The sequence below is a fragment of the Hipposideros armiger genome, unplaced genomic scaffold (genome assembly GCF_001890085.2).
Source record: "Hipposideros armiger isolate ML-2016 unplaced genomic scaffold, ASM189008v1 scaffold_108, whole genome shotgun sequence".
NCBI lineage: Eukaryota > Metazoa > Chordata > Mammalia > Chiroptera > Hipposideridae > Hipposideros > Hipposideros armiger.
This window is the reverse complement of record NW_017731458.1, coordinates 660467-673289: the sequence shown is the minus strand read 5'-3', so window position 1 is coordinate 673289 and position 12823 is coordinate 660467. Positions and strand designations below refer to the sequence as shown.

The 12823-nt window shown below is 46.1% G+C and overlaps 1 protein-coding gene across 1 annotated transcript in view; it reads right to left on the bottom strand.

Annotated features, from left to right (window-relative positions):
* ASIC2 (acid sensing ion channel subunit 2) overlaps positions 1-12823 on the bottom strand; it is a 296973-nt gene that overhangs the window by 11336 nt on the left and 272814 nt on the right. The window contains exons 4-5 of the mRNA XM_019646949.1: positions 2738-2888; positions 749-805 (exon numbers count right to left, since the gene is read on the bottom strand). Coding sequence (XP_019502494.1) covers positions 749-805; positions 2738-2888 — 208 coding nt within the window. The remainder of the gene's footprint in view (positions 1-748; positions 806-2737; positions 2889-12823) is intronic.

Below are 12823 nucleotides of genomic sequence, written 5' to 3'. Positions count from 1 at the left end.
GTGCAGCCGCTGAATGAATTTGAGTCCACACGATTTAAAAATTCTCTCTCCTTGTCTTGATTATAAATCATTTCTCAGGTCTGGAGAGAGGCAGGCATGTGGGGTGAGTCTAGCTTTGGGGTTGCAGCTTATATGGGCTGTCTTCCTCACTGGCAGTTTTCCGGGCAGGGTGGGGGCCGGTAAACCAGCAGAGTTATTCTAACCAGCAAACACCGAGCAGGCCAGAGTGGGAGGAGGAGGAGGGGGCGGTGCTCGGGGCCTTCCATGTGCACATGTGGAATGTATAATATACCCGCCTCATCTCTCGCCCTTCCCCTCCACCCCCAAGCTCAATGGAGCATGCAAAGACAGGGCTGCTATGGAGTAACCTTGGCCTTCCTGTGTGAACCGCCAGAGCATGTGCGGGGGAATATTGCCAAGCTCCTACGGTGCCCATTGTCCATCCTCTCTCATCTCTGTCCCCTCCTCTGCATGCCTCCATGCGCTCCATTCCCCCTGAAATCCACTTCTCTCTACGTCTCTTTCCCAGCGCCCTTCCCAGCCCTCACCCGCTTGCCCCAGTTCCCTCCCCCCCCTCCTCTCCCTCTTCCTCTCCCTCTCCTGCTCCCATGCAGCCCTGCCCAGCGTCTTTCCCTCCCCTTTCTCTGGTCCCCCTTCCACCTGATCTGTCTTCCACACCCAGAAGGCCTCCAAGGTCTCCATCTCAGCCCCCCTCACCCCATCATCCCATCAGTCCCCCAGTACTGACCTAGGGCAGGCTCTGCGCACTCCTTGTGCTGCTCAGGGGTACAGAAAGGGGCATCCCCTACAAAGGAGAAACACAGAGAGAGGTACTCAGGCAGCTACACCTCCCCTCCTGGGGCCGGGGAGAAGGGAGTGCATGTCATCACCGGGGAGGGGCAGCAGTGTACCCAGAGCCAGAAGACTGGGCTCTGATCTGCTCTGTGACCTTGGGCCGGCAGTAATGGGAGTGGGAGCCTCCTGGCTAACTTCTCCCAGATTGCTGTGCAGGTCCAGCCAGCTCAGGTGGATAATAGGAGAGAAAGCCTTGATGGCTGAACGTGGGGAGGTGGTGGTAAACACCTACTAGGTTCCGGGCGTGCATCATGGTCCTTAACACGCATGGAACCCCTCTGAAGTAGGAAATCCTGGGTATGTTTTACCCACGAGAGGCTTGAGGTCTAAGTACCCTGGCTTCTCAGGACACCAGAGTGGCAGTGATGGGGGCGGGCTCTGAACCCGGGTCAGTCTGATCCCTAGGCTGGGCCTCTTTCCACCAAGCCACACGGCTGTAGGTGAGCAGGGCTGCTTTGTAAGTTCCTCTTTGCTATGCCCTTACTTCCACATTCGTCATTGAGATGCCAGTAACTGTCATGGGTGGAATGATGAAAATCTCTTTTGCTTGCCTCGGGCCCAGTTTCTCGGGGGGAGACCTCACTGGCTGAGCAGCAGGCAGGGAACTTTATTGCTCAGTTGCCCTTTCTGGCATCTCTCTGTAGAAACCCAGGGCTTGTTTTTTCTTTTACCAAGTGCTGAAGTTAACATCCACCACAGGACCCTTTCCTTACCATTCCCCCAAACACTTTTTCTCAAGAGCTGAGGAGCTGTTTATGCTTCCTCCTTTCCAATGGTAATGACTTCACTGGTATGTTTCCCTTTTTGCATTGTCTTCCAGGTACCTCAGAGGCAGTTTTCAAGATCAATAATGCTAGTTTAGATGACTAAGTACATGACTGGTTACTCATGAACTAATTCAGCATTTAGATATGAGGAATGTTCATTTTGGCAATGGTTATAACAGAAAACAATTGGCAATGAACTAAATGTCCGACATAAGGATTTTGTTAAATATACTTAAACAAAGTATGTTATAAAATAGTAGCCATTACATAGCTTAGCAACGTTCCTGGCACATAGTGTGTCTACAGTCAACAGGGCTTTCGGCTCCCTCTCCCCATGTACGAACACAACCACCTGGGGCTTTGGCAGTTTACAAGGCATTTTTTATTTCTTAGCCTAATGTTACCCTCCTAACAATGCATGTTTGTGTTTTAAAGATAAGGAAGGGCAGAATGGAGAAGTTTAGAAAACTTGGTCTAGGAGAGACAGCAGGTAAGTGGAGGAACCTGAATTAGAAGCCAAGGCCCCTGCCTCCAGCCCCAGTCACTCTTTCGACTCAACGCCAAAATTCCTGCCCTCATCAGCCCCCAGCTCACCTTCTGCCTCTGACATGCCCACTGCTTCCAATGGGATGGCCTGTTACATGCACTGCTAGTCTGACCACAGAAATATCAGCACACACATTTACTTGCTGACTGATGGGACTTTTGCCTCATTTGAGAGTGCAGGACATTTGGATGTAAGAAGGGAAACATCTGGACGGAAGCAATACACATCTGGAAACAGCTAGGTGTTTGAATGTGCACCACACCAGGATGCTTGCATCACACCAGGATACTTGCACACCTAGATCTTACTCTAGGAGGTAAGAGCAGCAACCAATTAGCAAACATTAAGCATTGGGAGGAATGTTCTCCAAACATCTGGGCGCTTCTGGACACCTGGATACCACCTTGGTTGCTAGAGTGGATGTTTCTGTCTGCCCTCTACATGTTTGGGCACGAATACCACTCTTCTCAGATCCCGGTGGATCCTAGTGGAATGGGTGACGTGTTTCCCATTATGGTGAGAAATGCCAAGCGGCGGTCCCTGCGGCTGCCCTCCCCCTAGCACTGACCTGGCATGTGGACCATGCGGCAGTTGCAGTTCTCCACGATGTAGCGGGTCTCACAGTCAATCCTACAGGCGGTGATACTGTAAACAGGGAAGAAGTCGAGCCCCATCTCTGAGGATCGGCACTCACCCCAGGGTGGGGGCAGGTAGGTGAGCTGCAAGACAGGGAGGAGGGGGCAGCAGTCAGCCCTGGAGGTCCAGCCTCCATACGCTCAGTGCTCATTCATTCACTTATTCAATCAACAAACATTTAGTGAGCATCTACTATGTGAGAATCTAAACTCCATGGACTTCACAGACCTTGGACATCTGGCTCTAACACTAGTTAATCGTATCTTTTATAACCTTCCCAGAAATGCTGATCTCAGAGTTTCTTGCCACTTCCACACTTTGTCATCACCCATCTCTTGGGATGACCCAGTTAAATTTCACCTTCTTGGCTGGGGATATTGGGACCCCAGACCTGGAGGATGAAACTTGGAGGAGGGCCCAGGAGGACATGGCCTTAGGCATAAGCCTAAGGTGTGGTTTATGGTCCATGGCCCTGACTAGAGCAACTCTCCAGGGTCATACTGTAGATGAACTCCTTTGGGGAACATGTCACTCTTATTCTCAGAGGTCCAATGACCATAAAATGGTCTAACACCTATGGTACTTGCCTGCTGGGGATGGAGAGGGTGAAGGATGAGGGAGCTAATACTTGTTGACCACTTACTGTGTGTTAAGTTCCAGCCAGGTCCTTTATACCTATCTTTTTTTTAAATTGAAGAGCAAAAAATACAATAAAATGAACACATTATCAGCACACAGTTCAACAAATTCTGAAAAAATGTATATACCTATGTAACCACCACTTCAATCAAGATACAGGACATTTTTAATCACCATAGAGAGTTCCTTCCTATCCTTTTCCAATCAGCCCCCCACCTACCCAGGCAATCATTGTTACGGATTCTATCACCATAGGTTGGCTTTGCCTGCTCTCAAATTTCATATAAATGAAAACTTTCACTATGTGCTCTTTTGTGTTTGGCTTCTTTTGCTCAACACAATGTCTATTACACAAAGAAAACTTCAAGACAATGATACTGCATGAGACAAAGAGGGTTATTTCACAATGATAACAGGATTAATTCATCAAGAGGCTATAATAATTCTAAATATGTAGTGCTTAACGATAAGTTTCAAAAATACACAAAGCAAAAATTGACAGGGAGAAATAAACACATCCATAGTTAGTCAATATTCCTCTCTCAGTAACTGATGGATAAGTAGACAAAAAGTCAGTAAAGATATAGATTTGAGCAACACTGTCAAACAACTTGACCTAATTACCTTTTATGAAACACTACGCCAACAATTACAGAACACAAACTTTTCAAGTGCACAGGGGGCATTTACCAAGATTCACCATAAGCTGGACCATAAAACAAATCTCAATAAGTTTTAAGGAAATGAAACCATAGGGAGTACGTTTTAAGACCAAAGCATAATTAAATTAGAAATCAACAACAATCAGTAAAAAGAGATAACATGAGTTACCAATATCAGAAATAAAGAGAGTACATCTCTACCAATCCTACAGACATTTAAAAAATGACGAGACTGGGCCGGCTGAGTGGCGCGTTGGTTAAGAGCTGGCTTGGGATGCCAGAGGGCCCTGGTTCGGATCCCACATGAGGGCCAGTGACACTGCCCTCTACAGCTAAGATGCTGAACAACAGCTCAACCTGGAGCTGGGCTGCCGTGAGTCGCCGGCGATGGCGTAGGCTGCAGCCCCTGTGGCAGTGGGTTGCCTTGGGCTACCATGTGTAGCCAGCAGCCAGCATGAGCGGCCAGCAGCCGCTGTGAGCGGCCGTCCAGAAGCCGGCGACTGATCTGCCTCACCCGGGAAGAGCGCAATGATGGTGCCAACTTGGGCCAGTGAAGCAATGTCCTCCACAACTAGACTGAAGAACAAAATGACAGCAACTTGTCTGTTCCCCTTCCCCCAATTCCCCAGCGCTGTTCCCATCCCCTAATACCCCAATAAAAATCTTAAAAAAAATGACGAGACTATTATGTACAACTGTATGTTAATAAATTAACAACTTAGATGACGTGGACAGATTCCTTGAAAACAAAAAACACAACAAAACTTGACCAGGGAAGAAATAGAAAAGTATAAATCTTATGCTTACGTTTATGGCTCCCCATTCTTGTACTCTTTTTTTATCCACCCATTTACTTTAAATCTGTCAGGCTACTTATACATATAAGGTAATCTGTTGTAAAAAACCTAATTGGATGTTACAACTTTATCCTGTCTAACAATATTGGAGGGCTTAGTCCACTTACGATAACGTAATTCTTAATATGGTTGAACTGAAGTCCACTAACTTGCTCTGTTTCTTATTTGTTCCCACTGTTATTTCTTCCTTTGTTATCTCTTTCCTGACTCACCTTTTGGGTTAATTGAATATTGTTTTGGTAGTTCAGTCCATCTCCTCTATTGGATTTTGATTTATGCCTCTTTGTATTCTTCTTCTTCTTCTTCTTCTTATTATTATTAATTGTTGCTCTACGATTCACAACATGCATCCTTAACTAATCACAGCCTATTTTGAATTAATAGTCTACCTCTTCACACATAATTCTAATTACATACCTTCTTGGTCATTATTCTTTCCTGTACTGAATTTCCACCGAATTCCCTCAGGCTAAAGAAATTTCTTGAATATTTCTTGCAGTATGAGCATATATTTTACATGTGGTTCACCTGTGGGAATTTTTCTCAGTTTTCATTTATCTATAAAATGTTTGAGTTTTGTCTTTATTTTTGAAATATATTTGGACTATTATAGAATCCAGGTTGTTAAGTGTTCTTGTTTAGCATTTCAAAGATGCTCCACAGGCTTCTGGTCTCCATTGTTTCTGATGAGGAAACAGTCATAATCTTTGCATTGCTCCCTCCTACACATGCCTTTAATCCTCTGACTGCTTTTAAGGTTTTCTTTTTTCTTTGGTTTTCGGGATTTTAACTATGCCATACATACCTAGATGTAGTATTCTTTGTATTTATCCTGCTTGGGGATTGCTGAGGTTCCTTTATCTGTGGGATGAGGCTTTTGAACAAATCTGGGAAAAAATGGGCCATTATTTCTTCACTGGTTTTTCTCCTCCATTCTTCTTTTCTCCTTTCTTTCTGGGATTATATGCATGTTGGACTGTTTAGTGCTGTTTTACAAATCATCAGGGCTCTGTTCACTTCTGTCTTTTTTCTCTTTGTGTCTCATTTGAATAATTTCCATTAAACTGTCTTCAAGTTTGGTGTTCATTTGTTGTGTTCTATACAATCTTCTGATAATTCCATCCAACAGTTTTTAAATTTCAGGTAATTACATTTTTTAGTTCCAGATCAACGTTTTAGAAAAGTTTCCATAATTTGCCTAAAAGTCTATCATTATTCACATCTCTTTTTGCAGTTATTTAACATGCTTCTCATTGTTATTTTAAAGTTGCTGTTTTCTGATTCCATCATGATTATAGGTAGATCTGTTTCTACTGATTATTTGTTTCTTTTCATATTTTCCCTCTTTCTTCAAGTGTGCAGTAGTTTTTGATTGTATAATGGAGGACATAGTCACTTTTTATTGTACGCTGGACATTGTGGATAACTCTTTACCGTGACCCTGGATCAGTTATCTTCCATTGAAGGGTGCTGAGTTTTGTTCTCGCAGGCAGTTAAATTAATGGTGAATCACTTTGATTTTGTGAAGGTGCTGTTTAGGCTTTGTATAAGAATGAGTATAGATTTTCCCTTAGTCCTGGGCTATAGCCCTTAGTCTTGAGATGTGATCTTAACTCCTAAGGAATGAAACTTCTGGAATTTCAATGGAAAGCCTGAAGTGTATATCAAGTCTATCTTGGTGGGACTTGAATTACAAAGTCTGTCTCCCTTGCATTGGCAGCTGCTGAGATGACTGCTCAGTTCTCTCAACTACTGTCTTGGGCTACTTGGAGTGTCTCCCCATCCATATGAAGTTCAAGGTTCACGCTATGACTTTAGGGAAGTTTATATAAAATTTTGGGTCTCTCTCTCTGTGGGTCCCTCCTTTTTAGGATTTCTTTTCCAAGTTTTCAGCCTTTCTGGAAACCCTGAACTCTGACTTGTGACTTTTTATCTCAAAGACTGCAGCTTTCTGCTTGAGCTCTATCTCCAATATTCCCTGAGAATTTGATGTGCCCTTAAGGGAGAAGTCAGATAAAAAAAAATGTGTATGTCACCCAGTGAGGGTCCCTTATCCTCAAGGGCTGTATACCCTCCAGTGTCTGCCTGCTTTCGTCTCTCTCAAGTGTCATCAAGTAGTAGTTTTAAAATATTTTGTGCAGACTTTATAATTGCTATATCCAGGGGGATTAGTTTAATAGAAGCTTACTCCACCATTACTGATAACCAAATCTCTATACCTATAATACTTTATTTAACATTCACAGGACTCCTTTGAGGGAGATGTTCCTATTCTCATTTTATTAATGAGGAACCTGAGTATTAAAAAGGTTAAGTAGCCTGTTCAAGATCTCACACTTTGTCAGTGGCAGAGCCTAAAAATGGTCCTGGGAATTTCTGATTCCAACCTTGTGCCTGTTGCACGATATTACATTGTCTCTTTAGGAAATTGGTGGGAGAGAGAGAGAGAGGAAAAAAACCCAGGAAAATACTTGTTGAAGCTTTTCTCTTTAGTTTTTGTCTCTTTAGGAAGTTGGTGGGAGAGAGAGAAAAAAAAAAAACAAACCAAAAACAAAAACAGGAAAAGACTTGTTGGAGCTTTTCTCTTTAGTTTTTATTGAATGGCTCCTTTCTTCTTCCTTTTTCACGCAGGTTTGCTTTACTCTCTCATCTTTCTTTGGAGTTCATAAGCTGACCACATATTTCCTGTATGACCTTGGATATCACTGCTCTCCTCTGGACCTTAATTCCCCATCTGTAAATAAGGAGGATTTGGGGGTAGGGCTAATATACTATGATTAGAATGGATTGGGTCCCCTACATTGTTCAATATTGGACCTATAAACAGTGGATTTGGGAAGGACTAATAATGACTTTTGGCAAGGCTGCAGGTCTAAAACGATGTATATTAATTTTTTTTGGGCGGGGAGGGGTACTCATTTCTTTTTCTTCTACTATAACAGTTTCCCACACAGTGGGTGGACCAAGAATGTAGCTGGTGAAGCCCTGGTGATGAGCCAAGATCTGCTCAGGGTCGATCATGTTCCTTTTTTTGCAGAGGTTGTGATTCAGATAACATGGCTGCCCCTGCTGTGACGGGTTCATCATTTGTTCCACCAGCTTTTCTGAAGTCTCACACAACACAGCAGCTGGAAAATCACAGCATGTGCAGCATCAATTCTTGCTTACCAATGAGTGTCTGAAAGTGGGTTAGAGTATTTGTTTATCCTGAACAAGCAATGCCTCAGGGGGACCCCGAAGCACTGTCTTCCAATATCGGAAGGACTGTCTCAGGGAAGAAGTATTAGATTTGTTTCTCAGGCATCCCAAGGAAAAGACAGACACAGGAATCGTTGTAATAAGGGGAATGGAGATGATGGTAGCATTTATTGGTGTTGTAGGCACTGTGGTAGGCGCATTATACGTAGTCCCTGGTTTAATCATGAAGAAGGAAAAATTCTGCTCAACTTTTGAACTTACGCTATGGTTCAATAATAAAATCACTGTCTTGAGAGTTAAGTTCCCCATCATGAGGGGTGTTCAAGCAGAAGGTACCCAGCTACCTGGATGGGATTGGAAGAGGAAGATTGAAGCACTGGGTGTGCAGTGCATGAGATGACTTCTCAAGCCTCTTAAGACTCTATGTTTAATTATAGACCCTAAATCTATTATTTTTTTTCAAGGTTTTTTTATTGGGGAATTGGGGGAAGGGAACAGTGCTGGGGAATTGGGGAAGGGGAACAGACAAGTTGCTCTCCTTTTGTTCTTCAGTCTAGTTGTGGAGGACGTCGCTTCACTGGTCCATGTTGATATTATCATTGTGCTCTTCCCAGGTGAGGCAAATCGGTCGCCGGCCTCTGGATGGCTGCTCACAGCGGCTCTTGGCAGCTCACGCTGGCTGCCCACCACTCATGGTAGCTTATGGCAATCCACTGCAGCCTCACTGCAGCCTACGCCATCGCTGGCGATTCATGGCAGCCCAGCTCCAAGTCCAGCTGTTGTTCACCATCTTAGCTGTAGAGGGCGCAGCGTCACTGGCCCACATGTGGGATCTGAACTGGGGCACTGCTGCTCAAAGCTGGCATCCCAAGCCAGCTCTTAACCAATGTGCCACTCAGCTGGCCCCCTAAATCCTATTATTTTGATTTAAGAAGTACAGGCAGTGGAATTAGAGCCAGACAGAACTTTGAACCCCACTCTTTCATGGGCTGGGTAAGCTGCACAGCCCCCATCTCCTAGCCCCAGTATTGTCTTCTTGTCTGATTAAATGAGATAAGTGCCTAGCAGCTAGTAGGTGCTCACCAAGGCTTAGGTTCCATCCTCTTCCTCTAAAAATCTCCTTGATGTTTTTCGCCTCTTTCATTCATTGAACAAATAGCCCAGCTCCACCTCTGCTCGCCTTACAATTTGGTTCTACAGGCCAGCAAATTGCTGCCCTTTTGGGGTCAAGTTATTTTGAGCTGGGTTTATGATGACAAGGATTTCTGCCAACTCAGACAGCCAAGTCAAAATGACGCCAGGCGGCTGGATCTAGGGTTCTGGAGCTGGGAGAGAGATGGGGCTGGGCATGTAAATGTGGGAGGCATTGGTGTGTAATGATCCTGTGGGGTAGATGAGCCAGTCCAGGGAGTCAGGAGAGATGCCCCGGATGAATCTTGAAGAGTCCCTGCCTTTACATGACACCGTGTCTTCCCTTACCAGTTTTTTGTTCAGCCGTGGAACTGGTAGCTTTGGATAATTGCTTAAATTTATGAACTGAGCAAAGAACTCGGAACTCTTGTGACTGAATACTCTGGTGCTTGCCTTTCATTGCTCCCTTGTGTTAAGGATTCTCTGTACAGTTGTTTCCATTTTATAGTGAGACGCTTGTGTTGGCTCCCTCCCTGCCCTTGGACATCCTGTGCTGTTCCTTCATCACTGGCTATCCCAGTTTCTCCCAGCCCACAGATCCCGAGGCGGGCCAGCAGGTGGCGCTGCAGTTAACGTAGCTGTCCAAGACATGTCTGTAGTCTGAGCTGCCCCAAGAGAGTGGGCCAGCCTCCTAGTCCCTTGCCAAGCTTCCTGGGCCTTTTCCTTGTGTTTGCAACCCACACATTCTGAGGCCTTGGCTGGGATGCTGCTGTGGGAGGATGCTGAGAGGATGATGAAACCGCACAAGAGTGTATTCATTCTGCTCCAGTAAAGGGTAGGAAAGGCCTGAGGAGAGAGAAAGGAGGAGACAAGGAGAGATGCCCACCTAGCTCACCTGGCTTTTTGGTTATGTCAGCTACTTAGCCTCTTGCTTCAGTGATTGCACAAGATGCCCACCTAAGCCAAATCCCGTTAGGCTCAGGGAGACCCCCCGCAGGCTCCTTCCTGGGCTAGGTCAGGGTCTTCATTCTGGCCTGTCTGGCTCCCTCCTCTTCCTCACTAGCCCACCCGGCTGAGATCCATCTGCTGGGAACGCATGTCAGGAACGCATGCTCTGTGGTCAGACCCAGCTGGGTTTCAATCCTGGCTCTGCCGTTTATTTTGTGGGGGACCTTGAGCAAGTGGCGGAGCCTCTCGGACCTCCCCTTTCAGCAAGAGGCTCACTCTGAGAAATTAGCTCCTTCAGAGGGCTACCGTGAGTTTTCAACATAAGGTTCGTGTGACCCAGCTGCCACCCTCGGCTGACATTTTTCGGTCTCTGTTCTGTGTCCTAAGGATGTGGAACTCTGGTCCTTGTTAAGTTCCACAGGAAGCTACTCGCCCACGGCCGCATTAGCACATATGGGAGGTACCAGAACGAGTCGGAGGCGGGTTCTGCATCAAAGCCGATCTCCTTCACGGTGCCCAGTCGAGCCCCTCTTCTCCTCATGTGCTTTGCTACCCTTGCCAGGAGCGGGATCAACACATCCTCAGGTATTTTTTCAAGGAAAGGCAATTCTAAAGCCACATGTTTTGTTTCCGCTGCCTTGTTCTGTAACAAGATAACACATCTCCAAGAGTACCTGGTGCCTAATAGATGCTGAATAAACCGAAGCTATGGCATTACTGTGAGTTGTTACTACCCTCCGTGTCCCCACTAGGGGCTTGGCTCATGGAGTACAGTGACCAGGGAACAAAGCCCACCTGGCCATGCCTTTGCATCCATGACACAGTCTCACACTCTGATGACCAGGAACACTGAGGCACACGCTGCCAGCCTGTGGCCCACACTTAGGGATTTTGTGTTCCTTTGGAAGTCTGCTCGCTGGAATCTCCACCTGTGTGTTCTTGCCTGGAAAGCCTGCATGCAGCCATTGTGACCATTTCTTCATTATTGTGCCAGAGATGAAACGTAGGGTGTAGTATTGTGAGAGGAGCCATGTTGGGGCTTCTCGGGAGATGAGCAGTCCCATTTGTTGGGTGCCTTGCAGGCGTTAGGCGCTGTGTTGGGCCCTGCCACTGAGTTAGCTTGTTTCATCTCAGCTGGCAGTAAGGCTGGGATTGTTATCCCATGTTATACATGAGGAAACTGAAGCTCAGTAAGGTTTTTCCCTGGGTCACAAATTACATTGATTCCAGGTCTCTCGGACTCCAAAAACCCTAGTCTTTAAAGTGATTTGCAAACTTTCAAAAGCCATAGCTCCCCCGCCCCCCGCACACACACACTTCAAATCAAATGTGACACAGGCACCAATATAATAAGCAAAGGTGAACTGCTGTGGGTGCAGGTGAGGTGGGAGCTGAGTTTATGCTCAGTCCTCTGGCCCTTGCAGTGACCTCCAAGTACCTCTCGGGAACGCCCAAGCTTACGGTGCAGAGTTCGAACACCCACAGGAGGTGCCAGTGGCTTATGGGGTTCCTTGGGCAGAAATTGTAACCTCTCTGAGCCTTACTTATCTGCTCCATAGAATAAGGGGTCTGGACCAGATAGCATCTAAGCTCTTCCAGAATCTTCAGTGTTGAGTGTATGTGTCTCATTTATGACCGTCCAGGATAAAGGGTGGAAAGTCGGGGGTGGGGGAGCCTGCGGTCAGATGACTGGTCTGGTCTTAATATTTGGCTCAGAATGCATTTTCTTCCCTTGTGTGTTTGGAGAAAAGGATCGAGATTAGGTCAGTTAGAAGACAAACAAATGAAGAAACAAAAACTCATAGACACAGACAATAGTTTAGTAGATACCAGAGGGTAAGGGGGGAGGGGGTGGTAGATGAGGGTAAACGGGTTAAATATATGGTGATGAAAGGAAAACTGACTCTGGGTGGTGAACACACAATGTGATATATAGATGATGTATTACAGAGTTGTACACCTGAAACCTATGTAACTTTACTAACCATTGTCACCCCAATAAACTTTAATTAAAAAAAAAAAGGTGAGGCCAGTTTGGCCTTGGCTCAGAGCCCACAGAAAGCCTTCACTCTGTGAAAAACTGCCTTGAGAGGGGAGGGAAAAAAATCCCCTTTGTAATCTGTTTTGCAGAGAACATAGTCAGGAGATGTTCAGCTTGCTCAGAGGGGCTCCCACTGACCAGGCAGTGCTTAGCCTCCGACAGGGGTGGCTTCTGGGAATGAAGGGAACAGAAGTGGGGGTACAGTCTGGGCTGTTACAAAAGCCTCAGAGGGCTTTGGTTAGCCCAGCCAGCCCAGTGGCCCAGCCCAGTTGAAGAAGCACCTATGATGTACCAGGTACAGGGCTGGGCACTGGGGCTAGAGAGGTGAGTAAAACAGGGTATCTGCTCTCCAGGGGCTCCTGTTTTCCTGAGCCTCCTCTTGCCACCCTCTTAGAGTGTATCCCCAGATCCTGAGGCCTGTTCTCTTCCTCCTTCCCCAGCCTGCACAGCTGAGGGGTAGGGGGAAGAACACAGCACCACCACTGAAAGGCTGCGTGGCCTTGACTAAGCTACTTAACTACTCTGAGCCTCAGTTTCCTTAT